The sequence below is a fragment of the Oryzias latipes genome, chromosome 23 (genome assembly GCF_002234675.1).
Source record: "Oryzias latipes chromosome 23, ASM223467v1".
NCBI classification, from domain to species: domain Eukaryota; kingdom Metazoa; phylum Chordata; class Actinopteri; order Beloniformes; family Adrianichthyidae; genus Oryzias; species Oryzias latipes.
The window spans coordinates 13,699,761-13,724,877 of NC_019881.2; the positions used below are offsets into that span (position 1 = coordinate 13,699,761).

At 39.8% G+C, this 25,117-nt stretch overlaps 1 protein-coding gene across 2 annotated transcripts; it reads left to right on the plus strand.

Moving 5' to 3' along the window:
- Positions 1–5,111: 5,111 nt before the first annotated feature.
- Positions 5,112–24,633, plus strand: LOC101160776 (ras association domain-containing protein 8). 2 transcript variants are annotated; one of them, XM_011491077.3, is made up of 9 exons: positions 5,114–5,506; positions 17,062–17,225; positions 19,763–20,113; positions 20,207–20,412; positions 20,511–20,714; positions 21,211–21,285; positions 21,565–21,687; positions 22,321–22,447; positions 23,227–24,633. In XM_011491077.3, the coding sequence occupies exons 2-9, from the start codon at positions 17,114–17,116 to the stop codon at positions 23,340–23,342; spliced, it is 1,314 nt and encodes a 437-aa protein (XP_011489379.1). In that variant the 5' UTR covers positions 5,114–5,506; positions 17,062–17,113; the 3' UTR covers positions 23,343–24,633. The 2 variants fall into 2 exon arrangements, with proteins under 2 accessions (XP_020569705.1, XP_011489379.1); XM_020714046.2 differs by lacking the exon at positions 21,211–21,285 and having other exon boundaries at positions 5,112–5,506.
- The last annotated feature ends 484 nt before the right edge of the window (positions 24,634–25,117 follow it).

Consider the following 25,117-nt stretch of genomic DNA (forward strand, 5'->3'; position numbering starts at 1 on the left):
GCGATCTATTGACAATGTCTTTATGTACCGTGCGTTAACCCAGGGTTACCAAGTCGAGCGTAATTACGCCAACTCATATCCGGTCTTTTGGAACCGACATACCCAGAGTAAGCAAGTTCAGGCGGATTTCAGCCAGAGTTCAGGCTTAAAGTCAGGCTAGTTTAACATGCTTGCTGGAATACCCCCTGATGCGTCATAAGCCATATTTTGAGATGTTTTTTAAACAAACTTTGCGATGCTAGTACTCTGATGCTTTAAGGAACAGAGTTCTATTCCTGTGCAAAGGGCTGGCCTACAAGGACAGCACTGAAGCAAAGATGTGCCCGAAACAATCCAGCACATAACTGCAGGGTGTGAGATGCTGGCAGGGAAAGCATACATGGAGCACCACAATCAAGTGGCTGGAATAATATACAGGATTATGTGTGCAGAATATGGACTGGAAACCCCAAGGTCAAAATGGGAAACACCTCAGAAGGTGGTAGAGAAAAAAAGGGCAAAGATCCTGTGGGACTTCCAGATCCAGACTGATAGGATGGTAATGGCGAATCAACCAGACATTGTAATGGTGGATAAAGAACAGAGGAAAGCGTTGTGGTGGATGTGGCTGTGCCAAGCGATGGGAACATCAGGAAGAAGGAACATGAGAAACGTGTCTTTTGACAGCTCTTTGGTTTTGCCTATGTTGGTAGTTAGACTTCTGACTGATTGTGGGATGCACAGGTGCCTTTATGCAATCTAACGACCTCAAACAGGTCCCACTAATTTAGAATCATGAGCAGAGTGGGGTTGGACTATTTAAAAGCAGAACAGCAGGTCTTTGCTGGTCAGAAATCTATCTGATAATCAAGTGATCAAATACTTATTTGTCACAGTAATATACAAATAAATTGTTTAAAAAAATCGTACAACGTGATTTCTGAATGTTTCTTCAGATTCTGTCTCTCACTGTGGAAATGCACATATGATGAAAATTTTAGACCCCTCCATGTTTTCTAAGTGGGAGACCTTGCTAAATCACAGGGTGATCAAATACTTATTGACCTCACTGTGTATATAGTTATATATAGATAGATAGATAGATAGATAGAGATATATATATATATAAATACATCTTTCTCCTATGTAGGACAAATTAGCAGACTTTCATCCTTATATACTTTTATACCCCTCTTCACTACTGTAAAGTCAACATTAAACAGTTGCTGTGGTGCGAATGATCTTTTATTAGGGGAGGAATCTGATGCAAAAAGAGACTTAAACACATGTTCATTAAAAACAGCTTTAACAAGCTCAGCTGCAGGTAGTTGGTGTTTATTATAGGATACATTACTCTCAGCTGTGCAGAGCTTTTATAAGAGCATAAACATACAAGCACGCATTAGAAAACTGTTGCTTCTGTTCTGTGTAGACTACTGGTTTCTGTCAGATCAGGCAAAATTAAAAATAAAAATTGAGCATTTGTCTTATTCAGAATTAATTAGATTTTTGGAGTTGAGACTAAAAGATGAACATGAAAAGAAATCAGAGTCAAATGCCTTTTTATTTTGTTTTACGAAGAATTAAAGTTAAGGAAATAAAATGAGGTGGTGATGCCCATCTTAAGTTATAGTCCTTCATTGAATTGTAATTAATCGTAAGCCAAAAAGCTCTAAGTCTAAACCTGTTTGTCATTTTATATGGAAAGAAATCAGATGACAGAGAACAAAAGGAATGCAGAGGGAACCATGTGACCATAAAGTCAGTTAATATTTGAACTTTAAAAGCTGGTGCATTGGTGCACACAACATTCCACCAGAATCCTCTGTGTTTATATCCCATTTCTATTTTTATAAAACCAGCTCAGAAATTCTTCAGATGATGAAACTGTAAAGCTTTCAGTAAATCTTTTTTTTTAGGGGATTTTACAATTGTTGCCCAAAAAGCCTGCTAAATTGAAGCAAAAAAAAGTGTCCTCTAAAAAACTGGAGCTGGGATTAATTATTGGTTGAGCACTGCAGACAGTGAAAACAGAGGCAGCATGAGAACTGAGTGATGAGGGAATGCTGTTCTGAGTTGGGTCAAAAAGGTTGTGTTGAGACTGGTAGAAGTACGGAATACTGCAGAAGTTTAGACAGAATGACTTTGTGATCTGATCGCAAAGAAAAGAGGGTCAGTGTTATGTAATTTCAACAAAAACTGTGTATAAAAATTTAGGATTATGGGGCAAAGTAGTTTAAAGTAAAGTTTGACACAAACAATTTCTGCTTCAAGAAAGTTTCACCTCTGATTAACAAAGCTTTGGGGCTTGACAGCAGTGAGACTGCATCTTGCATCACGTCTGCAGATCTTGACTGCATCTGTCAAATCTGTCACCACTGCCTGCAAGAAATCGCTTGTGGGTTGATTGTAGCTACAGCTGGAACACATGTTGGGCTTTGGCTGTTATTTCATTCTGATGGGATCAGTGCCGTTGACACTGGAATGGATGACAGAAAAGCATTATTGGTGTCAAAGAAACTGAGCTTTATGTTTCTTTAAATTAGATTTATGATCATTTTAATTCTGTTTAAAAAAAATACTGGGTGTAATGAAAGAAACAAAAGGGGAACTGTTTTCTTCTAACAGTAGAGCTGCATATTAGAAGCCCTAAAAACTGAGGGTCATCTTCGATTCCGCCTGATCAGCACAGGCAGCTGTCATGATTAACGCCAGGAGACATGGAGATGCAGCCCTGACTGGAATTTTAAAAGTATAAATGCAGGATCTCCAAGTCAATGTTGAAAAGAGAAACAGGTTCTTGTCTGGAGAGAATGGAAAAAAAACAGAAACCTAAACTAATGTGACTTATTTGAACAAAAATGATAATAATTAATGAATAAAAAATGATTAAAAAGAAAATATAGCTTCAAACCTTTTAATGCACATTGATTCTTGCTTTCATGCAGTTCTGTGTAATCCTCAAACTGGTACCTTAGCTCTGCAATGAAGCACATAATACATACATGTACTCTAAATTGTCAAAGAACTCATGTGGGAGTTTTAAGATTTCCAAAGATAACAAAAGTGTTGAAGTTGTGAGGAATATGAATCCACCTTTTCAATTATTCTTCTTTTTCTTCCTGTTTTGTTGTCAGGTTAAAAAAGTAGAAAAGGCACTTTAACCATCCAGTGGTTTAAATTCACCACATTCAAATTTGACAAATCAGCCATACTTCACTGATCATTTTTTGTGTATAATTTGTTATTTATATACTAATTTTACTGTTGTGTCTTATTAGCTGATGGTTAAGTTTAAAGTCTCATGTTTCTGATCTTTAGTTGAGGTCATATGTAAACTTGTGGATAGAAAAGACTCTTGAGTTTATGAATAATTTTTTTTGGTTCAAATTCAACATAATTTAGTCTTTTGAAGAACAAATTGAACCTTTCCCCCCCTAAAACTGTCACTGTTATGGTTTGAACAGAAAATGCTAAAAGTGCAGTACAGGCTTCACAGTTGTGTCTAAGGCAGCACAACATCCTCTTTCAATCATAAGGGGTCACTGTCCATCCATCCACTTTCTGAACCCAATGAATTCATTTTGGTGGTCACAAGGCCTATCCCAGCACTGTTGGTATAAAAGCTGGGTACACCCTTGATAGGTTGCAAGCTCATTGCTGGGCTACACAATTGCACATTCACATTCACACCTATGCATGTTTTTGGACTGTGGGAGGAAGCTGGAGTGCCTTCTTATTGTGAGACAACATAAAGACAACAGTGCAGCCCAGGGTCACTTTGAGAAAACAAAATAGAATACAATAGAAGAACAGAAAAGTTTTGGTTTTATTCTGGTTAATCACACTTTTTGAGACAGGTTTTGGTCCACATTCATTCAGACTGTTACCTTAGAATATGAAATATGTCTGACAAGTCCCAGTACCGTTCAGTCCAATTCAAGGTTATGCTGATATGAACCAATCCCATGTCATGAATCTTCCTTCACCGTGCTTGAGAGCTGTGTTGTTTTCTAGGACATATTTTCTGCAGGGGGGCAGTAGTTCATTAGAAATTTGCCCCTGAGTTGTGGGTGGGACTGTTGGCATTGAGTAAGCCTGCCCTGATTTCCCATAATCCATCTGTTTATATTCTCCCCTGCTAGCTTTAAGCCTCCAACCCCAATCTAAAATGTGTAGTGGTGCAGTAGAAATGTTGAGTAATATCAGAGCTAAACAGCTGTAAAGTGCTGAGTGAGATTCCAGTTCGGATGAGGAAAACCAGGATGTACATGGATCCATTTGTCTGCAAGTGGATACATCAGAATGGAGCAGAGCAAGGGGCTTATGGCACACGCCTGTAACACGCATGTCAGCTGTGACAGGCTCTCTCCACTGGCCTTTTTCGTGCACTCCTGATTCACAACAGTTTGAGTGAAGAATTACTAAGAAACTCAATTTTAAGCTTAATTTTCTTTATACATGTCTATTATCAGAAAAATATCCCAAGAGCATGTTAAAAACACCAAAAACACAATTTACAATGGAGTGGATTTTTAAAGGACATCATTTCCGCATCAATTTGTTATGATCAGGTAAATTGCAGCACCATAATGCACTACCACTCTTACCATGACCAATCCAAACAAGTGCAGACCCCCAGAGTAAACTATGAATATTTAGCAGCTTGTTTGACCTTACAGCGCATTGCTGATAGGAAATAGTTTGAAATGTTTTCTGTCTGCAATCACTTCTGATCCCTTTGGGCTGGTGGTTTCAAAAATGTTTGGAAATGAGCTCATAACCCTTCAATTATTAATAGCATATTTTAGATAACAATAATTGCTTCACTTCGTGAGCTTATAATGCTTTTGTAGAGGTGTGCACCCCTGCTGATGACCAATTTCATATTAATAATTATCAATTCAGGAACTTAATTAGTTGCTCCTAGCTAATGTAAATCCAATTATCCCTGGGATTATGTTTTGTAGTGTACCCCAACAGAATTTCAGACATGATTAGACTTTGGTGTGTTGTTGCTGCTCTCTACCCATCAGGCAGTGCAGACAGCAGTGCTGTTGTCTGTAAATGGGAGCACGTGTGAGAACACATGTCCTGGCGCGCTGCGCACAAAAACACTCCAACATCTGAGTGGATGTCGCTCCATGCGCGTAGCCAGTGCGTTGCAGCTTTAAGTAGTCCATCATGCCTTGCGGTGTCCCACTTCAGTTTCGAGGTAATTCACAAACTAAGGTCCCCGACGCGGCTGAGCAGAGCGGCACATGTGTGTTCTCCCTCCTCCCTGATTGATTCCTCGTTGTCCGAGGACGCGCCTCTATCTGTCGTGTTTACATCGCGGAGGCGGGCATGCGCGCTCGCCTCTGCGTCTGCGGGGTCGGCACGGACTAAACCGGGGATCTCTTGCGTCTGACACGCCGCAGGGAGGGAGCGCTGACTTTTTACTCGAGCCGAGCGAGGCACAGAGAAGCGAGTGGGCATCAAGAGTTGTGGTGCAACGACATACTGAGGGGTGCTGCTGAAACAAGAGGTGAGTGGCTGAGATCCACGCAGCGCAACTTGAATGCGTCAAACTGGCTGTTTCCAAGCATTTGTTCTTGTGAAATGTTATAAAATGACGTTACCCGTAGTTGTTTTGTGTGTGTATATATATATGACTGTAAACAGCTGTTTTGGCCAATCAGCTGTTGCATAACTTTGGCAGATTTACGCACAAGCTTCAGATCCTTCATTCCAAAGAACATTTGCCTCCAAAAATACGAGCCGTTTTGTCCATATTTGACACACCAGTGTCCAACAACCGCACCTTGCGTTCTGGACAGGACATACCAGATCCATGAGGCAGCAGGAAGTGTGTTCAGGGCCAGTGAGTCTGAGTGAGTGGTCAGTGTGCCTCTCCTAATAGAGTTGGGCTCTAAGCGCGCACTCAGCAGTGGCTTTAATCAAGAGCTGAATCATGGAGCTTTAGAGGGGAAAAAATCCCTGCAGCTAAAGTCTGAAAGACGAAATGCAACCTTATTCAAAGGCAATGCATGCTTTTCTATACAATCATGGCACAAAAATAGGCTACATTTGTTCTGACGGGAGAGCATCTTTATCCACAATGAACCGCTCCAGCTGACCTACATGTATGCAGACGTCTTTCTAAAGTCCACTTTTGACCTAAAACTGCGACCCTTTTAAGGTGTTTTAACTAGGAATGTGATTATCTGTCAATCATCTTGTTCTAGAAATGTGTAGTTTATTCGTTTGTGCCTTTTCTGCTCCATTAAATGTCTCGAAACAATTGCTTTTAAACTTTATTGAACCAAGGCACACTTTGTCTGTGATTAAGAAAAATCACAATCAACTAATAATGTAAAAGCAGCTCAGTTGTCTGTGTTGACAATATACAGTCATTCTCATTACTGTTTCAAATGAGAAACCCCCAAAAAAGTTGTTTATCATCTTTCATTTTTCTTGGAAACCTGGACCTATTTGGATGAACACAAAGCTGATATCCTGGCAATGCTACATTTATTTTTAAATGTTGTACACTAGTGTGCCACGGCACGCTGGTTGAAGAACTCTGCTCTAAACAAGCTCATAACCCAAACATATCACATTGTTTTTCCAAAGCAACAAACTTTAGTACAAACAGAAGTTGACCACTTCTTGAATGACTAAGGTGGACAGAAAAGTAAAAATGTCAAATCTTTTGTTTTTATATTACAAATCTGTTGGAAAAACTGGCTTTAGAGCTTTCTATTCCACTTCTGACACCATCATTTTCTGTAGACGGACCAGGCTTCAGCTGTGGGAAAACCTCTAACAGACTTATCAGAGTAAATCCACCTCAGGTTTAAATTTCAGCAGACAACCCCACCTACAACCATGTGGTCAGCTAAGCTTCAGGTCTTACAGTCTTCACCAAATCTGATTAGCTCTTTTCTACTTTTTAAGCCTGCATCTGTTTTAAATGGCTCTGTAGCCATGAAGTTTTCAACAACTTGAGGAAAAATTAGTCGTTTTGCACATGGAGAGCCCAATTCAATAGAATACATGACTGAAAGTTTGTAAATGAAAAGCTTTCCCGTCTTATTACTTCCCGAAACTGTTTAGCCAGGCGTTTTAGAAAGCACCAGTCGCTTCATTGTCTCCTGCTGGTAGAAAAATGTGGACGCAGGGCTTCAAAGTGGCTCCAAGCTGCATCTCAGATTTAAACATGAAGCAATTTTAAAATTAAGACAGCCAGTGTGATCCGTTAAAATTAAGCAGCTGCAGCACATATGAGTGATATTGACGTGGCAGGAATGTCTGGAATACCACTCTGTAATGAAAGGGCTCCATGCCAACTCCAAAGCACAAAGTCATGAGTGTAATACTGCATAAGTGAGGCCCTACTGAGTCTCCAGGACACTCCATCAAGAAAAGTGACATCTTGTCTGGAGACAAGGGTCGAAATCTAATTTGATTTGCTTCTTGTCTTTGAAATACCTGCTGACAACAGCGTTTCCTGTTGCTATTTCAGCCCCCACCTATAGCGCAGCGGGCCTCCAGAGATGTCCGCCAGTTTGCAGTATCTTGACAAAAATGTGAGAGATTGGCCTTGGGTTTTTTTGTGTAGGCAGCCCCTGAGGATTAAGCCTCCCAACTTCACTAAGCCATTGACTTTTCTTCTGGCCTCTCCACTAGATAACTGCACTGCTGCTGGAGGTGTCATTACTTATGTATTTTTTACACAAAAAATGGTCAGTCTTGTCCAAGTTTAAGGATAATTAACAAAAATATTACCTGTAAAATAATTAATAATTTGTATTATCCACAAACCATACTCTCCATACTCCGAGTGTCTTTCACAGATTTGTATAAAAGCTAAGCTGCTTAAAGGCCCCACTCTTATGAAAATGGTGTTTTTAACAAGTTCTTGTGTTATTTTTCTGATGATGGAGGACATATTAAGAAAATTAAGGCTTCAAATTGCATTTCTGAGTATTTCTTTATTGAAATTGTTGTGAATCAGGAGCAGACAAAAAATTACGTTTGAAAAAGAGCTTACCGACCCTCCATTGCAATGCACCTACTGCAGACAAATAGATCTGTTTTCGTTTTCCTTGTCCGAGCTGGAATCTGCCTCAAAACTGTATAGCTGTAAGGCTCCAATATTGTTTTTTTTTTTGCATTAGTCATGTCAGGTTTGGGGTATGAGGGGCTGTTTTGGCTAGAAGAAGAGGGTGTAAATGGAGAGCTCTCATAATTGCTCCATGCCAGCAGTCCGACCCACAACTGAGAGGCGACTTTCTAATGAACTTCTGCCGCTCTGCAGAAACTATGTCCTAGAAAACGACACTCATAATCAACAATCATAAGACCACTGGGAAGCTTTTAAAATGGATCAAAAGATGATGGGAGTGGGTCTTTCAGGCCTAATGTGGATGTTTATTCATACTAAGATCTAAACTAAACATTCTTTCCAGTTCCTCCACCGCTGTGAGAAGCTTGCTTATGCTTACCTCAGAGTTTACAAGCAAACACTCGTGAGCAGAAAAAAAAATTAAGCTGAAATTGAGGCATTTCTTTGGACAGGAAGTTATTTGACGATACCATTTAAACATTGACTTCTAATGGAAACAATTTAGCTTCCAGGACCACTTCTGCTCCCCCTAAACATTAACAAGAAAATGTTACAATAATACACATTTTTAACAAAAAAATTATGGGTTTTAACCATATTTCCCTATTTTCTGGCTAGAACTTCATTAAGATATTTGCTGTATGCCCAGATTCTGAAATTTTCTCATATTTGTCCACAGATGTGAATGCAAGTTCACCTTAACCAGAGTTTGGAAGGATGTTTTTGAGCTTACAGTTGTGGAGGGATTGGGTTGATACTGATTGACAATAACAATGTTAATACAGAGGAAGTGTTTACCCTCTAGCCTGAGATCGATATCCCATTAAGAGGAGGGACATAATTATTCTGACATCTCTATCTCCAACATTTATTTTATATCCAAATCCAAAAACTATATGTAAGATAGTCATGGATAAACCTCAGCTCACTATTTTTAAAATGCACAGAGAGGAAGTGGCAGCAAAGCACGGGCTGCTCATTAATTGTTGCTGGTTGTTTGGTCCTTCCTCTCCACGCCGTGTCTTCCAATCAGTCCAGTCAGCTGTGTATAAAGGCTGGGACAAAGACTGGGCTCTGTTGCCATGGTGAGGGATTGTTTGCGTCCAGTCATCCTGGTAGCTGTGGGGGCTCATGCACACATTACGGCGTGCTCTTTTGTTTGTGCACCACTGGTTTAGAGAGACCCCCTCCTGCTGCCACAACCTGTTGAAAAACTGCACTGTGGCTGCATCGCTGTGTTAAACTGCTCACCACTTGAGAAAAGTCATCTCTACTTGTTATCAGTAATGCTTTTGCTTGGACATTAGTTTTTGTTTTTGCTTTGTAATGAATAAAAGCAAAAAAATAAGTAGTTGACTGTTAAATTTAGAGAATTAGAACATTAAGCGCTTATTTTAACCCAGACTTGTTAGAAGATAACAAGATTTTACTTCAGTTTTTTGTCTTCTTTTGTTTTAATTCCTTCATTGTGAGATTTTAAAGGAGCTTTAGAGTTGCATTGTATTCTTTCTCTCATCCATCTTGCGACTTACACTCCACGTTTAATGGAAGGAGTTGCTCTTCATCCCCTCCCTGACTCTGCCTTCCTCTGGCATCCTGAGAATGAAACTTCAGGGGAGGCCGACTGAAGTCACAACTAAGATTAGCTCAGTGGTTTATAGTCCAGACAGCCCAATATTCCTCGTGTCTGAAACTAAATGGCTGTGGCAAAAGCAGTCTGACATTAGGGATTGGCATGGATGGCAATAACTCTTCTATCCTGCAGAACTTTTCTTTTTCCTTTCTTCAAAATAATTGGTTGTGACATTTAATTTCTGTGCTTTCTACTTTTCCTTTTATTTCCTTGTTGCGGTAACTTAGATTGTGCACTTATAACACACTGTCCCCATGTTTAAAGAAAAGTGCATGAAAACAGAAGTAAAAGCAGAGCTTAAAGCCTCTTTAATAATTAGAAGATTTTTTTGTGTTTAGTGTTTATTCTCCCATCTCTTTCATAAAATGAAATAGATTTTTGGAATGTTTTAATTTATTCATGAAGTGTTTGGTTGGCAGCACACCTTAAACTGAGGAACAAGATCTTCCTACATTTACATTTATATACACAGTATTTGACAAAGTTTTTTAACAAGCTCATATTTTTGGTTTTTGAATTGGCCCTGGGTGCACAGTCTTAGATTTATTATTTTGTACTTGGGTATCAAAAAACATTTTTAAGCGTTAACATTTCCAGATGGCCTTTTTTTTTTAACCTCATTTGTCTTTAAAACACCAAATGAAAAAATAAACTTCAATTAAAATTATTAGGAATAAATAATAAGATAAGGTAAAATTCAGAAAATAAAAACACTAGCGGGAGAAGGATTTATTGTAATAAATAAAGTAATTTTGCGATAAAACAACAGTCATATGAACGTAAACAGTTTTAGAACTTAAAAATGAAAATTAATGTTTTTAACATGTTCTTGTGGCATTTTTCTGATGATTGATGAAATACCGGTTTCTTGAGAAAATTGAGATCAAAATTGCATTTTTAAGTATTTCTATTTTTCAAATTGTTGTGAATCAGGAGCAGACAAAATCTGCAACAGGGAGGGGAAGGGGGGTCGGGGTTGCTTCGCACCAACAGTCCCACCTACAACTCAGGTGAATTTCTAAATAACTACTGCCACTCTTCAGAAGCTTGTATTAGAAATCAGCAAGTTTTTAGATTTTGGCTAAAAATTGCATATATATATTATTAAAAGACCACTGGGAACACTTCTAAAGTACATCAAAAAATGATCAGGTTGGGTTTTTAAGAACAGAAGTTAACAGTGACAGTAGATATTGATGATGAGCTATTACTCTTAAATACGTCCTGTGAGGCAGATGTGCAAAACAGGTCCTTATGGCATAAAAAAATGTAACTGTAAAATGAAGGGAAAAGTAAACTCCCCCTTTGGTCCCTCAAGAGAGTGTTTATGTAAATCCCTTTGATTTTAAAAGTTGAATTTTTATTCTTTACAAACGTATTCTGATGTTACTATTGACTATTTTAAAAGGAATAGCTGTGCTTTAACCTCAGGTGGAAAAAAAAACTATTTTGCAATTTTCCAAAATTTCATAAAAGCTGTGAATCACAAGTATTGATATAAACAATATAAAGATAATTTAACTTGACATCTTTACTTGCGTGTACAAGAACAGTGTGTGTTTGTTTACTACACAACTCAATCCCCTGTGAATGCATCAGTAAGCGAAGTTGGAGTGTGAAGTGTTGAGTCTGGCACTTTATTAAACGGTGACTAATGCAGAAGGTGGCCTCTCTCCACAGCCTCTGAGTAACCGTGTGGACACAGCTCACCGAGCTGCTCTAAATATGGAAGTATACGTTTACAATAAAGCAGACCCCAAATTTAGAAAACGGCGTCACCGCCTTCTAATTTGTTTACACTCACCCGTATGACTTAGTTAGGGGGTGTGAGACTTTAATTTAGAGCAGAGAGGAAATCAAAGTGGAAATGGAATGGTGTAGTTGAGGGTAGCAATATCGATGGCTGTAAAGAGCGTGCAGGTAAGGTGACTGAGGCAAGGTAATAGTCTCCATAGCGACAGGAGGGCTGCAACTTACCAGCAGGGTGGAGAAAATCGAAGCTCATTTCCTGCAGGAAGTAGACTTCGGTGGTGGTTTTGTTGGAAAAGTTGGGTAAAAAATTCAGTTTGAGACCTAATGTTTGCAGGTCTGACTCTCTATAAGCCAGTCCTTGTACTTACAAAAATGGCTTACTTTAAAGCTCAGCCACTGAGAGCTTCTGAATTATCCAGACACTTTTACGGTTCTGGATCAAAGCAGTGGAGCCCACAGGCCGCCTCACCAAAGATCTGAACATCTGCTCTTGCACAGCTGCCTGCCTTTATGCCGTGAAATGCAGCTTCTGATAAAAGCAAACAGCTATTACCATATGTCAGCCTGTGAGGAAGATGTTTCACTGTAGTATGAGACCTAAAGGAAAGGGTAGAAATGTAAAAATCTCAGAAGTATGGCATATTTACATATTTATGTTTACAAATTTGCAGATAAAATCCAATTAGATTTTGACTTTATGAAAAACATATGCATAAAAATATTAAATATTTTGTAATGCTGGAACATCCACATAAAAGATCTGAGAGTTTGTGGAGAAAAAAAAAGTATTTCAAATTCCTAGAGGGAAGCAAAAGAAGAGGCCTTTTTGTCAGACATTTGCATCCAGAGACATTTGAAGCCATCGCTTGAACTTTTATTTATGAGCTACATTTACAAAACATGCTTTATTTTTCTGCAGAAAATTTAATCTGCTCATTTTTTTTGTTTCAAATAAATGAAATATAATTTAACCATATTTCTGTGAATGTTAAGAATCGAAGACTAGCAGTGGCTAGAAGAAGTCTCATAATGTGTTTGAAGCTTTTCTCCTAATTGGTTCAATTAAAGGGCGAAGCTTCATATGATCCAATATATAATATAGTGGTAAAAAATACATTCAAACCATTTCAAAGGAGTTTGATTATTTCCTAAACCGAACTAAATCTAGTTTTATATATAATATTAATGAAAGGTTTTTTAATCTGTATTCATTTACATAGTAGCTGGTCTGCGGCGCCTTCCGTCCGTGAAACCAGGGTTCGAATCCGGGCTGCTCCCTATTCCCTTCTCTGCTTCTGTGCCGGCCCCGAGCCCGGATAAATTGAGAGGGTTGCGTCAGGAAGGGCATCCGGCGTAAAACATTGCCAAGTTAACCCTGCGACTCCTCCTCGAAGGAGAGGTTGTTTCGCTGTGGCAACCCCTGATGGGAAAAGCCGAAAGAGACAGAAGATTTATTTACATAGTACTCTTTTAAGTTTTAAAATCTAAGACTGAATCAGAATTCTTTCCCTACCCCTACATTTAGCCTTCCAAACAGAGAGTTCTGGAAAAATAGTGTTTTCTAATTTGGACGACCCTTACCCCTCAATGACGTCATGAATAGTGAGCTACGTTTGTGCGTAACATCAATTTTATCATTTTAAAATGCCATTACTTACATTAAATTTAAACTTTTGTGCCTTAGACCACACCCACGTCAAGAAATGCGTTTGTCCCCTGCGGCACAGCGCGACGAGGATCACCCTTGTGGTGGAGGGATACACAGTCAAAAGTCACTACTTTCAAAAAACTATTTCGGACACCTTACCCCTCCAAATGTCCCCTACAATTGGAGGGGTAAGGAGACGAATTCAGATTTGATAATAAAATGTTTGGAAGAAAATATAGAAATAATATAATGTGAGTGAAGGTCCTTAAAAGGCCTAAAGCAGTGTTTTTGGAAACGCATAATTCCAAAGTGGTTAAAATAGAACTGTTTACACTTTTTTTTAAGAGTGCCCTTATAGGCAAAAAGTAGTACACTTGGAGTGTAGTTTATTAAGTATACTTGAGTATTAGTGTCAATATAGAAAATATGTTTAGTGTAGGAAGTATACTAACTAAAGACTTCAGATTAAATTGAAACATTTAAAGTTTACAACATATCATAGATAAAATATAAAGAAGTAACTAACAATTTACTGCCTCAGTTTTAGTATTGACCAGGGGTGGGCAAACTACAGCCATATGTGGCTTATTGAACTATTTCATCTGGCCCACCAAACTGGAATAAATTATATTGATTATCTTTATTCATGATTTATTTCCCTGTGTCTCCCCATGAATGGTGCACTATAGATATATTGACCTTTATTCTGCACTAGGTATTCTGCATTCATGCAATGTCTGAAGATTTGTTGTTGCGTTCACGTCAGACCGTCATTTTTCCCATCATTCCAACACTCCATGAATGCAGCATTTCTCTAATTTGTGTTTTTCCCTGATGGACGCCAAGCCCTTGGTGCAATTGGCACTAAAATAAGAGCAAAATCCACAGTTTAAAAAACAACTCTAAAATGTTCTGTTTAAAGTGTGTGTATATATACATTTTCAATCAAAATGAAAAGTTATTTTTGTCAAAATTTCATGTTTTTTATTTCTCTTATAAGGCTGATCCGGCCCTTCTGTCCAATTTTAAAACCTTTTGTCGCCCACAAATCAAAAAAATTTGCCCACCCCTGGTATTTACTAAGGATAATTGTAAGGTACACTTAAATGGACTACTTTCTTCTAAGGGTTACTTGGGTTCCATCTCCATCACTTTCATGCATTACTCAATGACACCTCAGTTAGATGTTACATCCAACTGTTAAAGCTCATTTATGGGGAGAAAATGTCATTAAAGAATCTACAAAAAGCCCAAAAACTTTCACTTGAGGATCACCAATGTTTTAGGTGTAAATGTACTATTGATAACCAAGGCTATTGTATACAGGTGCTGTCTGAGAGAAGTCAGTAACTGCACGGTACAGCCTCTTCTGGCTTTATACTGATCTACGGTACATATTTATTTTTATTGAATACTCAGTAGTGAGTGTAGTGTCTCACTGTTAACAGCCTCGTTTGAAGGACTTTCAGTTGCTGTGGCTCATTGAGGATTTTTATAGCAGATTGCATCACAGGGGAGTGAGTGAGCTCAACTTAAATTCGCCTGCATTGTCGTCATAGAGTCGTAAGCGCTTAAAAAAGATTTGACGCACCATCGTGAAAATTCTATCGTTTTCTCCTCATATCCGCTTCCTTACAGATGAATTACAAGACGCCTCTTGACCCAAATTCTTTTGGGCCACCTGATTTGTTTTGTTCATTCGTCTGTCCCACCTCGGACGGCAGCCGCTTGAGCAGCTTTTGCACTAATTGCAGTGTTAGCAGTTTGATCTCCCAGCTCCCCCACTTGCCAAACATTCTTGGTAAAGCCAATGAACCAGGAGTGGCTTCCGTATGGCAAAGCGAGTGCGATGCATGGCGGCTCCATCAGTACCGATGTGTGTGCTGGTGGATGTACAAGTAAAGGGCTTTAGGCTGCTAATATTCCAAGCTCCCATCATGGAAATGATCCGATTTATTGGTTTGTAACAAACTTCCCATCGAGTGCAGGTCATATTCTACCAGATGCCTTGAGTTCAGATGACTGTGCACTCTCAGCAGGAATAAACCTAGAGGGGCAGAAGCAGTTAAACATGAAGAAGGATGGGAGTCCCACTCCAGCTGTGGCAAAGATTGAAGGTGTTTAAATTCCATATCAAGCAGCATAAAAGTGAAGGATCAGAGTTAAACTGATGGAGCATCCAGAAGAAAGGGAGCACAGCAGGGTTAGCAGACTGAGCATCACGCAGCTGCTCCTTCACTGCTCCGCTGCTCTGGCTGCTTTTGAGACGTTGCCAGGTTCATAATGACTGCCTCACTGCTGAGGTGCTTGTGTCAGCGCTTTGAAAATGGCTCTCATTCTGCGTGCACGTACTCGCTAAACTCCAGAAAATGAAAAATATATTAGAAGAGTTCCATTAGGCGGTCACGACTGCCGCAGCGCGAGGTTGCTCTTGCAGCGATTTGTCAGCGGCATTACACGACACTGTTTCTAGAAAACAAGTGTAGGCATCAAGCTGTAGCTTTTTTCCCCCCATCTGTGCTACAGCACAGAGCTGCATTGATGCATGACTTAAAAACCATTCCAGAAACAGGGCAGGAATTGTTATGTGGCTTCTACCTACCTCACACTATCACTGAAATTAAATACAAAGTTAACACAACTGAATCTATGGGAGGAAAAATTATTGGGTCCTCAACTCTGTTGTTAGGGGTTAAACTGCTTACAGTTAAACCTGATCAACTTGAATATCCATCCATCTATCTTCAAAACCTGCTGAATCACTTTCGGGGTCACAGGATTGCTGGTAACCCAGCTACTGTTGGGTGAAAGCGGGTCACACCCTGAACAAGGCTGCATACTCACTTTCACTTCTATGGTCAATTTAGAGGTGCCAATAAACCTGTGAAGCATATTATTTGACTGTGGGAGTAAACCAACGTTTCTGGAGAAAACTCACGCATGCACAAGAAGGACGTACAAATTCCAAACAGAAAGGTGCCAGCCGGGATTCAAACCAGGGCCTTTTCAGTGTGAGACGATAGCGCTGCGCCACCATGCAGCCCTAGTCTGAATATTGTCCTTATAAACGTAGGACAGAAATAATCCTCCTCCTATAACAAATGCTCCAATTTATTTTCTGCCAGAGTTGCTTTGGCCTCACCAAAGAGACGGATGCTGTCTGGGACCTATTGGTTTGTTTCGTGCCAAACTAAAGCCAGTCTTTTGGAACTGACAACAATCTTTTGTCAATCAAAATCACATTTTTGCATCAATTAAAATTTATAAGTACTTAAAAATTTATAAGAACTGGACACAATGGACAACTTTTTTAAATCAGGTTTTATGTTTATTTCTGTTGCAAAGCTGAACTTGAATGAAGAAATGAGTATTTCTGCATCAGGTCTCTCAGTTTGTTTGTTTTTTACAAAAAGATTCTCCAGCTGTTCTTATTTGGAAACATGGTTCAATCGAAAGAAAGGCTTGTCCTTCAGTCTAAACCAGGACATGGACAAAGGTCTACATGGCTTTTTGGCTATGGCCAAATCGCAGCTTTAGTTGCAAGCAAAAATTTAATTGGAGTTCTTGCCTTCTACCTATTTTGGCAGTGTAGAACGTCACCAAAAATGTAGCTTTTCTCCAAAATTGGGATACTTTGGACAAACAAACCTGAAAGTTGCTCAAATTGTAATTAAGCAAAGGTATTCAGTTGACGGTTGAAGATTGGATACCAGTCAATCAGAATGGAGCATCCAGTTCAGTAAAAACTCACCTACAGCTGTTCTGATATTTACATCGGAGTCTAGACTGCTTTTGAATGTAGGGTATGTGTATTTTTTTTGTTAAATTGGGTATAATATGCTGGATTAGATGAGATTTATTTTATGCAATCAACTACCCTGACTCCAAACTAAGAGTCAAAGGGCTGTTGTCTGGACTCATTATTGTTTTTGCCTCAAGGATGGAAAGCTGTGGCTCCCCCTTGTGGTGTGGAGGAGTGAGGGGCCTCTGAATGAAGGCCATGGAGCTGAAAGTGTGGGTGGACGGAGTGCAGCGCATCGTGTGCGGAGTCACAGAGTTCACCACATGCCAGGAAGTTGTCATCGCTTTGGCACAAGCCATTGGTAAGTTCACAAACACTCCCACATTGACGGGATATGAGAATTGGACTGAGCGAGTGTGATGTCACCCATAGAAAATGCCTTTAACGACATGAAATCAATTAAGTTGTTATTTTTTCATGATGTGGACACCGCCATGTTGGGACCAGATCTCGTCAGTAAGCAGTGACTGGTCCGAGTCATTCTGAGTCATCATTTCTACACCAAACCACTCTCACCAATCAGGAGTAAGCTTGTTAGAAGTCCACAACTGGATGTCCAAAAATAATAGCAGAGCAAGAATGGCGATTCTGAAAAAAAGAATGAGCAATAGCTGTTTGTTTCTCAATGGACGTGTCTTCTATGGAATTTTGGCTTTTGGGGCCAGTGGGTACTTCCTGTTTGGAACGTGAGGGGGGCGGAGTCACTCAGTCCAGTTTTGTTATACAGTCAAAGCACTCACACAATGATCCTTGGCAAAAAATGTATTTTCACATTTGGCAGATGTCAACAAAGTGTTGTGACAGAACTCAAGAGATACATGTCTGCCTTATAGTTTTGCGAGCAGGGTGCACGACGATTTTTTACCACAGACCAAATGAGAATGAGTCATACTGCAGCCCTTTGGTTAATTGACATACGCTGTGCAGTTGGAGTTCCTACTGTGCCTCTGTTAAATGTGCGATGTGCCTTCTCGAATCTGACTGTGGTTTGTTCAGATTGAAACGTGTCCTATAAAGACGGAGAGATTTATCGCTTGCGTTTTCTCGAGCTCAGAGTTAAAAGGTGTCTGTCAGAGTGACAGCTTAGTGAGAATTAAGGCGTTCACTGTCCTTTGTGTCCGCTGTGCCTTTTGTTCAGTCCGGGGGCACTTTGATGTAAATGGCTACAGTGATGAATGTGCCTCTTTTTGCAAGGATCCTTACGGAGCGAGATGGGTGGAGGTTAAAAAAGCTGTCTTGCTCTTATCTGTATGTGTACAGGCTGGAATGTAGGAGTACACAGACACACACAAAAAAGCGGGAACCATTGAATCTTTGGTCAACACAATCGCTGCTTGTTGAGTTGAATTTTCCCACCATAAAACTCTTTCACCCAAAACACTGGTGGAGCTTTCTGAGTCTGCAGGCGTTGTACAAGCATGGGAGCACTGCAAAAAGGACCTATTGAATTAATTTAGTTCTTTTGATAGGGGGAAAATCTACCCTTTATTGCTCAGTATTGTCACGCTTTGCCGAAAATTACATCTTTTTGTCAGAGTTCTGTTTTTTTCCTCGGTGGTTTAATTGTTGATTCTCCACATAATTAAGTTTTTGTTGAGAGGCAAAATTATGCTACATCATCCATCTTTATTAATAAGATAATTAAAAAAGAAATGGTGCAAAACTTTTGGATTTTCTTGAAATCATACAAGGAATAAGAAAAGTGTAAAAAAATATACATTTATGGTAAATTCAAGCTGCAAATGTTTTCTCATCAATTTCACATTTTTGTCTAAAATCCTTACCAAAAATATTTAGGAATTCTAAAGATTTAAAAAAAATTAGATATTAATATAAGTCTGGACTCGTCTGTACATTTCATTTCATTGGTTCAATTTGTTAGTAGAATTTTTATGGGGCCAAATAAAAAAACAGATTGTAAAGTAGAAAAACAGACATTGTAAATTTGATTAAAAATAATTTAAAAAAAATTAATTTTAAAGGAGACACTGTAAACCTGAAAAAAAAATAGAAAATGTAAAAATTAAATATGTACATTTGAAGAAAAATCTTAAACTAAAAAGAAATCTTAAACTAAAAAGAAATCTTAAAATTTGAGGCAAAGTTGTAAATTTAAAGTTTGAATTAAAAAAACTATAAACCTAAAACTGTTACCAATTGAGATAAGTTTATTTGTAATAGCTGCTGTTTCATATTTTCCCTTTTTCTTTCTCTCCTTCCTTGCTACAGTGTTTACTTTCTATTTAAAACTGTTGACATTTATTTTTACAATATCTTTTTTTCAAATTCCCCTTAAGCTGATCCTGATTTGACTCCATAGAATTTCCAGTTTTTAGGTAAAAAAAAAAATCTGTAATCAATTTTACATTGTCATGCAATAATCTAAGATTTTTTTTCAAAGAGCTTGAGGCTGCTGAAAAACTATTTTGAGCATCTGTAATGTTTTACATCATCAAAGTAGGTGGCCCTGTTCCACCCCACGCCTCTCTGCAGCTGACCTTACGGGCGCTAGAATAAAAAGACTTGAAGTTTTTTAGTAGGATTAAAGAAATAAATTGTCTTTGGTCCAAAGAGAACAGAGATGTGAAGAACTGAGACATTCAGATTTTTTCAGCTGCTGACTGTACCGGTGTAGTATCATGATGTGGGCCTAAAAGGCTGGTGTTGAAATGGATTCTGTTAAAGTATTTCTTTTTAGCTTATTTTTGCAAAAAAAAATCAGATCTGGACCTCTTTGGCGAGAAAGCAATAGGGTTTGTTTCTTGGTTAATTTGCTGCATTAAGGGGGCTTTGCAATAGTTTTTTTTTCACTGAATAAGCAATTTTCCTTTGTCCTAGGACGCACTGGCAGATACACTCTGATTGAGAAATGGCGAGAAACAGAGCGACATTTGGCTCCCCATGAAAACCCCGTGGTGTCCCTCAATAAGTGGGGTCAGTATGCCAGCGACGTGCAGCTCATCCTGCAGCGGACCGGCCCGTCTGTCAGCGAGCGGCCGACCTCTGACGGGCTGGCTTCCGTCCCAGAGCGAGGACTCTACCGCCAGAGCCTCCCGCCTCTGGCCAAACTGCGACCGTCAGGGGCCGATCGCTCTCTCAAACGAAGGGAGCCCAAGCGCAAGTCTCTGACCTTCACCGGGGGTGCCAGGGGTCTGCGGGATATTTTTGGCAAAAGCAAAGATTGTGAAGGTAGGTTTCTTTTGTATGCAGCATACCCTCTCCATTGCTTGAATTCTTTTTTTTCCTTCCAATCTCACATTGACTCCTAACCTCCACTTGCAGCCAAACAGCCCCAGCAGCGCGGTGTGAGCTTGAGCCTGAGCAGACTAGGAGGAGGCGGGGCAGCATCTGTACCTGGGAGTCCAGCCAGAGAGCTGGGTCGCCTGGTGCAACTGCAGAGAGACAAACTCAGGGCCCTGGAGAGCCGCCTGCTGGGCTGTGAGGACGAGATCCGAGACTGGGAGGACGCCGGCGGCGAGGCCACTGACGTGAGTGAACCCACAGCTGAGGCTCGGGGAATTTTTGTTTCTTAGGAAAAAAATGATTCATTAAATCTAACCTCCACCAATAATTGTTCACTCTGCAGGAAGGAAACTCTGAGGATGAGCTGCTGCTTTTAGAGCAGCAGGTGAGGAGGAACGAAGCTGAAGCTGAGGAGGAGGAATTCTGGCTGAACGAGCTGCAGATCGAGCAGGAAAATGAGCGTCAGCTGCGGCTGCAGCTAGCAGAGCTGCAGAGCCGAGTGCGTGACTGCGAGGCCAAGCTTTCAGAGTACTTAGCACGCATTCAGGTGAGCCTTCCAGCACAGAAAAAAACTCCTTATTCCTTAAAGTCTCATTCTGGTCATTTTTTGATGTCATGTAAAAGCGTTCCCAGTGTCTTTTAATCATGATTATGACATTTTTAGCCAAAATCCCAGAAAACTGTCATTTTTTTAGGACATAGTTTCTGCAGAGCAGCAGGAGATTGTTAGAAATTCACCTCTGAAATGTGAGCGGGACTGTTGGCTAATTGTAAGCCCGGCCCCAGTTCCCATCATCCATCTGTTTACACGCTCTCCCGCTAGCTTACAGCCCCTCACACCCCCAACCTAACATTAGCGGTGCAACAAAAATGGTGAGCAATATTGGAGCTATCCAGTTTTGAGCCAGAGGCCAGCTCGTAGACAAATACGAATCTATTAAAACACCAAAAACCCCATTTTCATTGTCCCCCTTAATGTTGAATTTTAGTTAAACAGGCACAGATTTCCATGCCAGGTTTGCAATAATTGTTGCATTGTTTAGAACATGGAAACAAACTTGGAGCAGGAGAGGCTGCAGCAGGAGGCTGAGCTTAACCAGAAGGTCAAGAAGGAGGAGGTAAAGCTTAATTTATCTTCTTTTTCTAAACTCACACTCAGCCTGGAATGTGTTATCTGGAAATGTTGAGGATCCAAAGCCAAAACGAAGTAGTATTTAAAGCTCGAACATCTTTCAGAAGTTCTGAAATCGGGCAAACAAATTTGTTATTCTTTGAAAAAAAGTGTCAATCTGAAAAAATAAACTTACTAGGAAGAGTTTAACTGTTCCATTTCATTATTTTTTGGGGAGTAGCTCTCATTTTGACTTTGTAAAAGGCCTCTTTTCCCTGGATTTCAGGTGCAAGCCCAGCTGGGGAAAGTTAAAGCGGAGTTGGAAATCCAAAGCCAACAAACGTCCCGGCTGGAGAGCAGCTGCATGGCGTTGGAGCGCTCACTCTGCCAGTCAGGCAAGAGATTACAGGTCAGCTCCCAGTCTGCCCTTCAGTGTTTTAAAGCTATTTCTGACACGGAGGCCTCAGAGTTGTCAGGACCTTAAAACCCCTCCCTGACATTTGGCTGGAAACACCGTGCTTGACACTTGGCGAGTAGAAGTTTCGGAGAATATTTGAGGAATTTATATTAGGGAATCGGAGGACTGTGGTGCTGCGACGTGTGCAAAAAGTCGTGCAGCTGGAACCACAGAAATCTAAGCTTCTTAAGTTGTGGGCAGCAAAGCACAGATTTAATTCCAGCTTGCAGGGATGTGGAGGGAATTTCTGCCTTCCTGCTTCCGAGTATGAAATTCAGGGTGGTTGGGGAGGCATGAGGCAATAAGACGGGGGAAGGGAGCGTTATAGCATTTTTTTTTGTCTAATTAGAGTTTCAATTCTTTACTTCAAAGTTGCGTAATCAGCCTAAAGCCTCCATTCTTTATCTGTCTCAACCACTTCTGATCTTCGGATTGAACTGAACTAATTTTAAAAAACGTCCAATGAAGTTGCTCCACTAAATGCAACAGAGTTGCTGAAAAGTTCACGAGTGCAATGGTCAATTCCCAGCTAGCCGGCTGGGGCGCAGGTCTCATTTAGCTTTCATGGTGTATTTTCCACCACAGGAAAGGGAGCAGGAGCTGGAGCAGCTGACAAAAGAGCTTCGACAGGTCAACCTGCAGCAGTTCATTCAGCAGACTGGCACCAAGGTCACCGTGCTGCCCGCTCAGCCCACAGGAGAGAACGCCGCAGGTACACTCGGTTTGGTCCGCAGATTCACACTGACGCAACTGATTGTTTAACATTGCCTCTGGCAGTACCTCACTTACGCTGCTGCAATTTCCCATATTCCCAATATTGTTTTATTTGTACAAAGTGCCACCTTGTGGCCACTCCTGGATCAAATTAGACGAGAGGTAGTTAATGAAACTTCACAGGGCCAATATTTGGGATTTGTTGAAGTGATTTGCACTTCAGGGCTACAGTACAAATCATATATAGCATCAATGAACTTAAGAAATCTCAAAGAAATGGTGTAAACACGCTAACTATAATGGCTTAAGCAAGATATTGAACACAAAAGGGAATATAAACCTTTTTTAGGATATAAACACAATTGCAACAACAATTTACTCCCAAAACAGCTCGAATAGTTACTTGACAGAGAGCATGAAAGAAATGGAAACCTGTGCAGATATCTTTTTTTTCTTTTCAGTCTGCAAATCTGCACTTGTATTGAAGCACGCCAACAAGCCTCAGGGCTCAATTGGCGACAGAGTGGGTGTCGTTGGTAAATTACGATGCAGGATAATAAAATATGATCCAAGAAAAAAATCGTGGTTATTTCCGCAAATGGAATGAGAGCTGTTGGTGGGAAAAAAATTCTCTGCCATTACATTATGACAGTGTGGTTAGCCAAATATGCAGCTACTGCACATGTAAGCACGCTATTCAGAGAAGAACTTTGCATCTTAAGCTTGAAAAATTTCACTAGTAGTAGCTTATAAAACTTCTTTTATTTTTCTCTGCAGAGGGGGACTGCTGCTCTCTGAAGCGACTCGGTTCTTCCCGCCTCTTACCCAGTGACCTCCGTACTCTGCAGAGCATGGCCTCTTCCAGCCTTAACCCTGAAGGCATTTATGTTTGATCCTGAGCAGTCATGACTAAACAGCCGGACTAACTCTGTATCTCAAGTAAAATGACTCTGCGAACTATCACTGAGTTTTAGCGCCATATTGTGTCAACAGTCTGAAAACAGAAAAAGAAAATTTGGCAAGAAGATGCGCGTCTGTTTTGCCTCTTTTCCTGCACTGCCTCCATCTGACTGCTACTGGAGTTCAAACCGAAGTCAATATCCATTTGCATACTAATATTTTCCATTCTGTCTGAACTCTGAAGGAGAAAGTGGAGCTGTTGCATATTAAGTCTAAGTGACTACAAGCCAGCAGATCTGCTCTAGAGACACATGGAGGAGTGAGCTGCAAACAGAACTGATGCTGTACACGATGAGAGCATTTCAGGACTTTTTGAACCATGTTTTTAAAAAAAAATTGCATGAGCATGCACAGACACTAGTCTTGTTCCTTAAACCATAGCCATATCTATTTGCCTTATTCTGGTGGTTTATTCCCAGACTTTAGCAATGTTAATAGATCTCAAGGTAGCGTCTGAACACTATGCCCCATATAGATTGGTGTATATAATTAGCACCAATTTAGGTGTTTTCTGATCACAACTGATGTCAATTTAAATCATATTCCTTTAAAAAAAATAAAAGTTGAGACTTATGTATTGATTTAAGCTGAAAATAACCTTATTTGTTATGTTTGATGGTTCTATACAAAATAAATTAACAGATATTAGAGAAAATCTACTGTGCAAACAGAGTGATGTGAATGAATGAGTGAAGTATATCAGAGGCCTTTAATGTCTAAACTGTAAATCCACGTTCAAAAATGCAGTGTTACACTTTGGCCACTAGATGGCGACAAATACACGCATTCTACCCCAAAGGGGAGCTTCATGAAAGCCACTTACCTCCACTTGGCTCCATGAAAGAAGCCTGCACTCATGTACAAGGAGCAAATATGACTGTGTTTTATTGTGTAACAAAGCCTCAGCACTTTAGCTTTTAGTGTATAAAAGGTGCCACTTTTTTTTTGTCTGACCTGTTTTATCAAACTAAAGATATCTCATTAGAACCAAAGCTTGTGGAAGAAAACAAAAATATTGGATGAATGTCTTTTTCTTTAGAGTGTTCTGATTTTTAGTCAAAAAGTAAATGTTTTCTGGGTTTTTTATTTGTTTTCGGGTTTTTTTAAGGCGGCTTATGAGGTCACATAGGAGCGCTCTGTCACATGATGAAAATATTATTTTGGGAAATATGCAGGATGACAATAATTGATTCAAAATAAATGGAAATCTGCTTTAAAAATGAAGACAAATGTCATATTTTTCTAAACCAAAGACATTTACCTCTTGTAGTAAAATATTTCTCATAAAATAAAATTACTTTTGTGTCTAACAGTTATTTACATATAAGCCGGAATCTAAATCCACCCACTAAATTGAGACAAAATGTTTGCTTGGCGACGTTTTAAAGCCTGTAACTTTCTGCATCATCATTAAAAAATATCGGTGACTCATCCTGTCTTCGGAGTACACAAATGTTTTTATTTGAAGCTTCTCTGAACTTAAGCTGAACGACTTGAGTGAGTGGAGCATGTGAAGACAGATGGCTTTGCAGGAAACTTGTGAAAAGCAAGAAGCAACACGGGAACTTTAAATGTGTCTTCTGCAGACACTGCAGGGTTTCTCAACATTTTCTCTGGGTTGTATTGAAATGAGGCCATTCTTTCGTGTCAGAGCTGTTTTGCTTTTATTGCAGCCATGAATCTTCCATTCTCATTTACAATCTCAACG

Coding starts and splice junctions, on each gene's coding strand:
- LOC101160776 (XM_011491077.3), top strand. CDS start 17,114: ATGAAGGCCATGGAGCTGAAAGTGTGGGTGGACGGAGTGCAGCGCATC. Junction 20,413..20,510: donor CCGGCGGCGAGGCCACTGAC/GTGAGTGAACCC, acceptor TTCACTCTGCAG/GAAGGAAACTCTGAGGATGA. Junction 21,286..21,564: donor AGAAGGTCAAGAAGGAGGAG/GTAAAGCTTAAT, acceptor CCTGGATTTCAG/GTGCAAGCCCAGCTGGGGAA.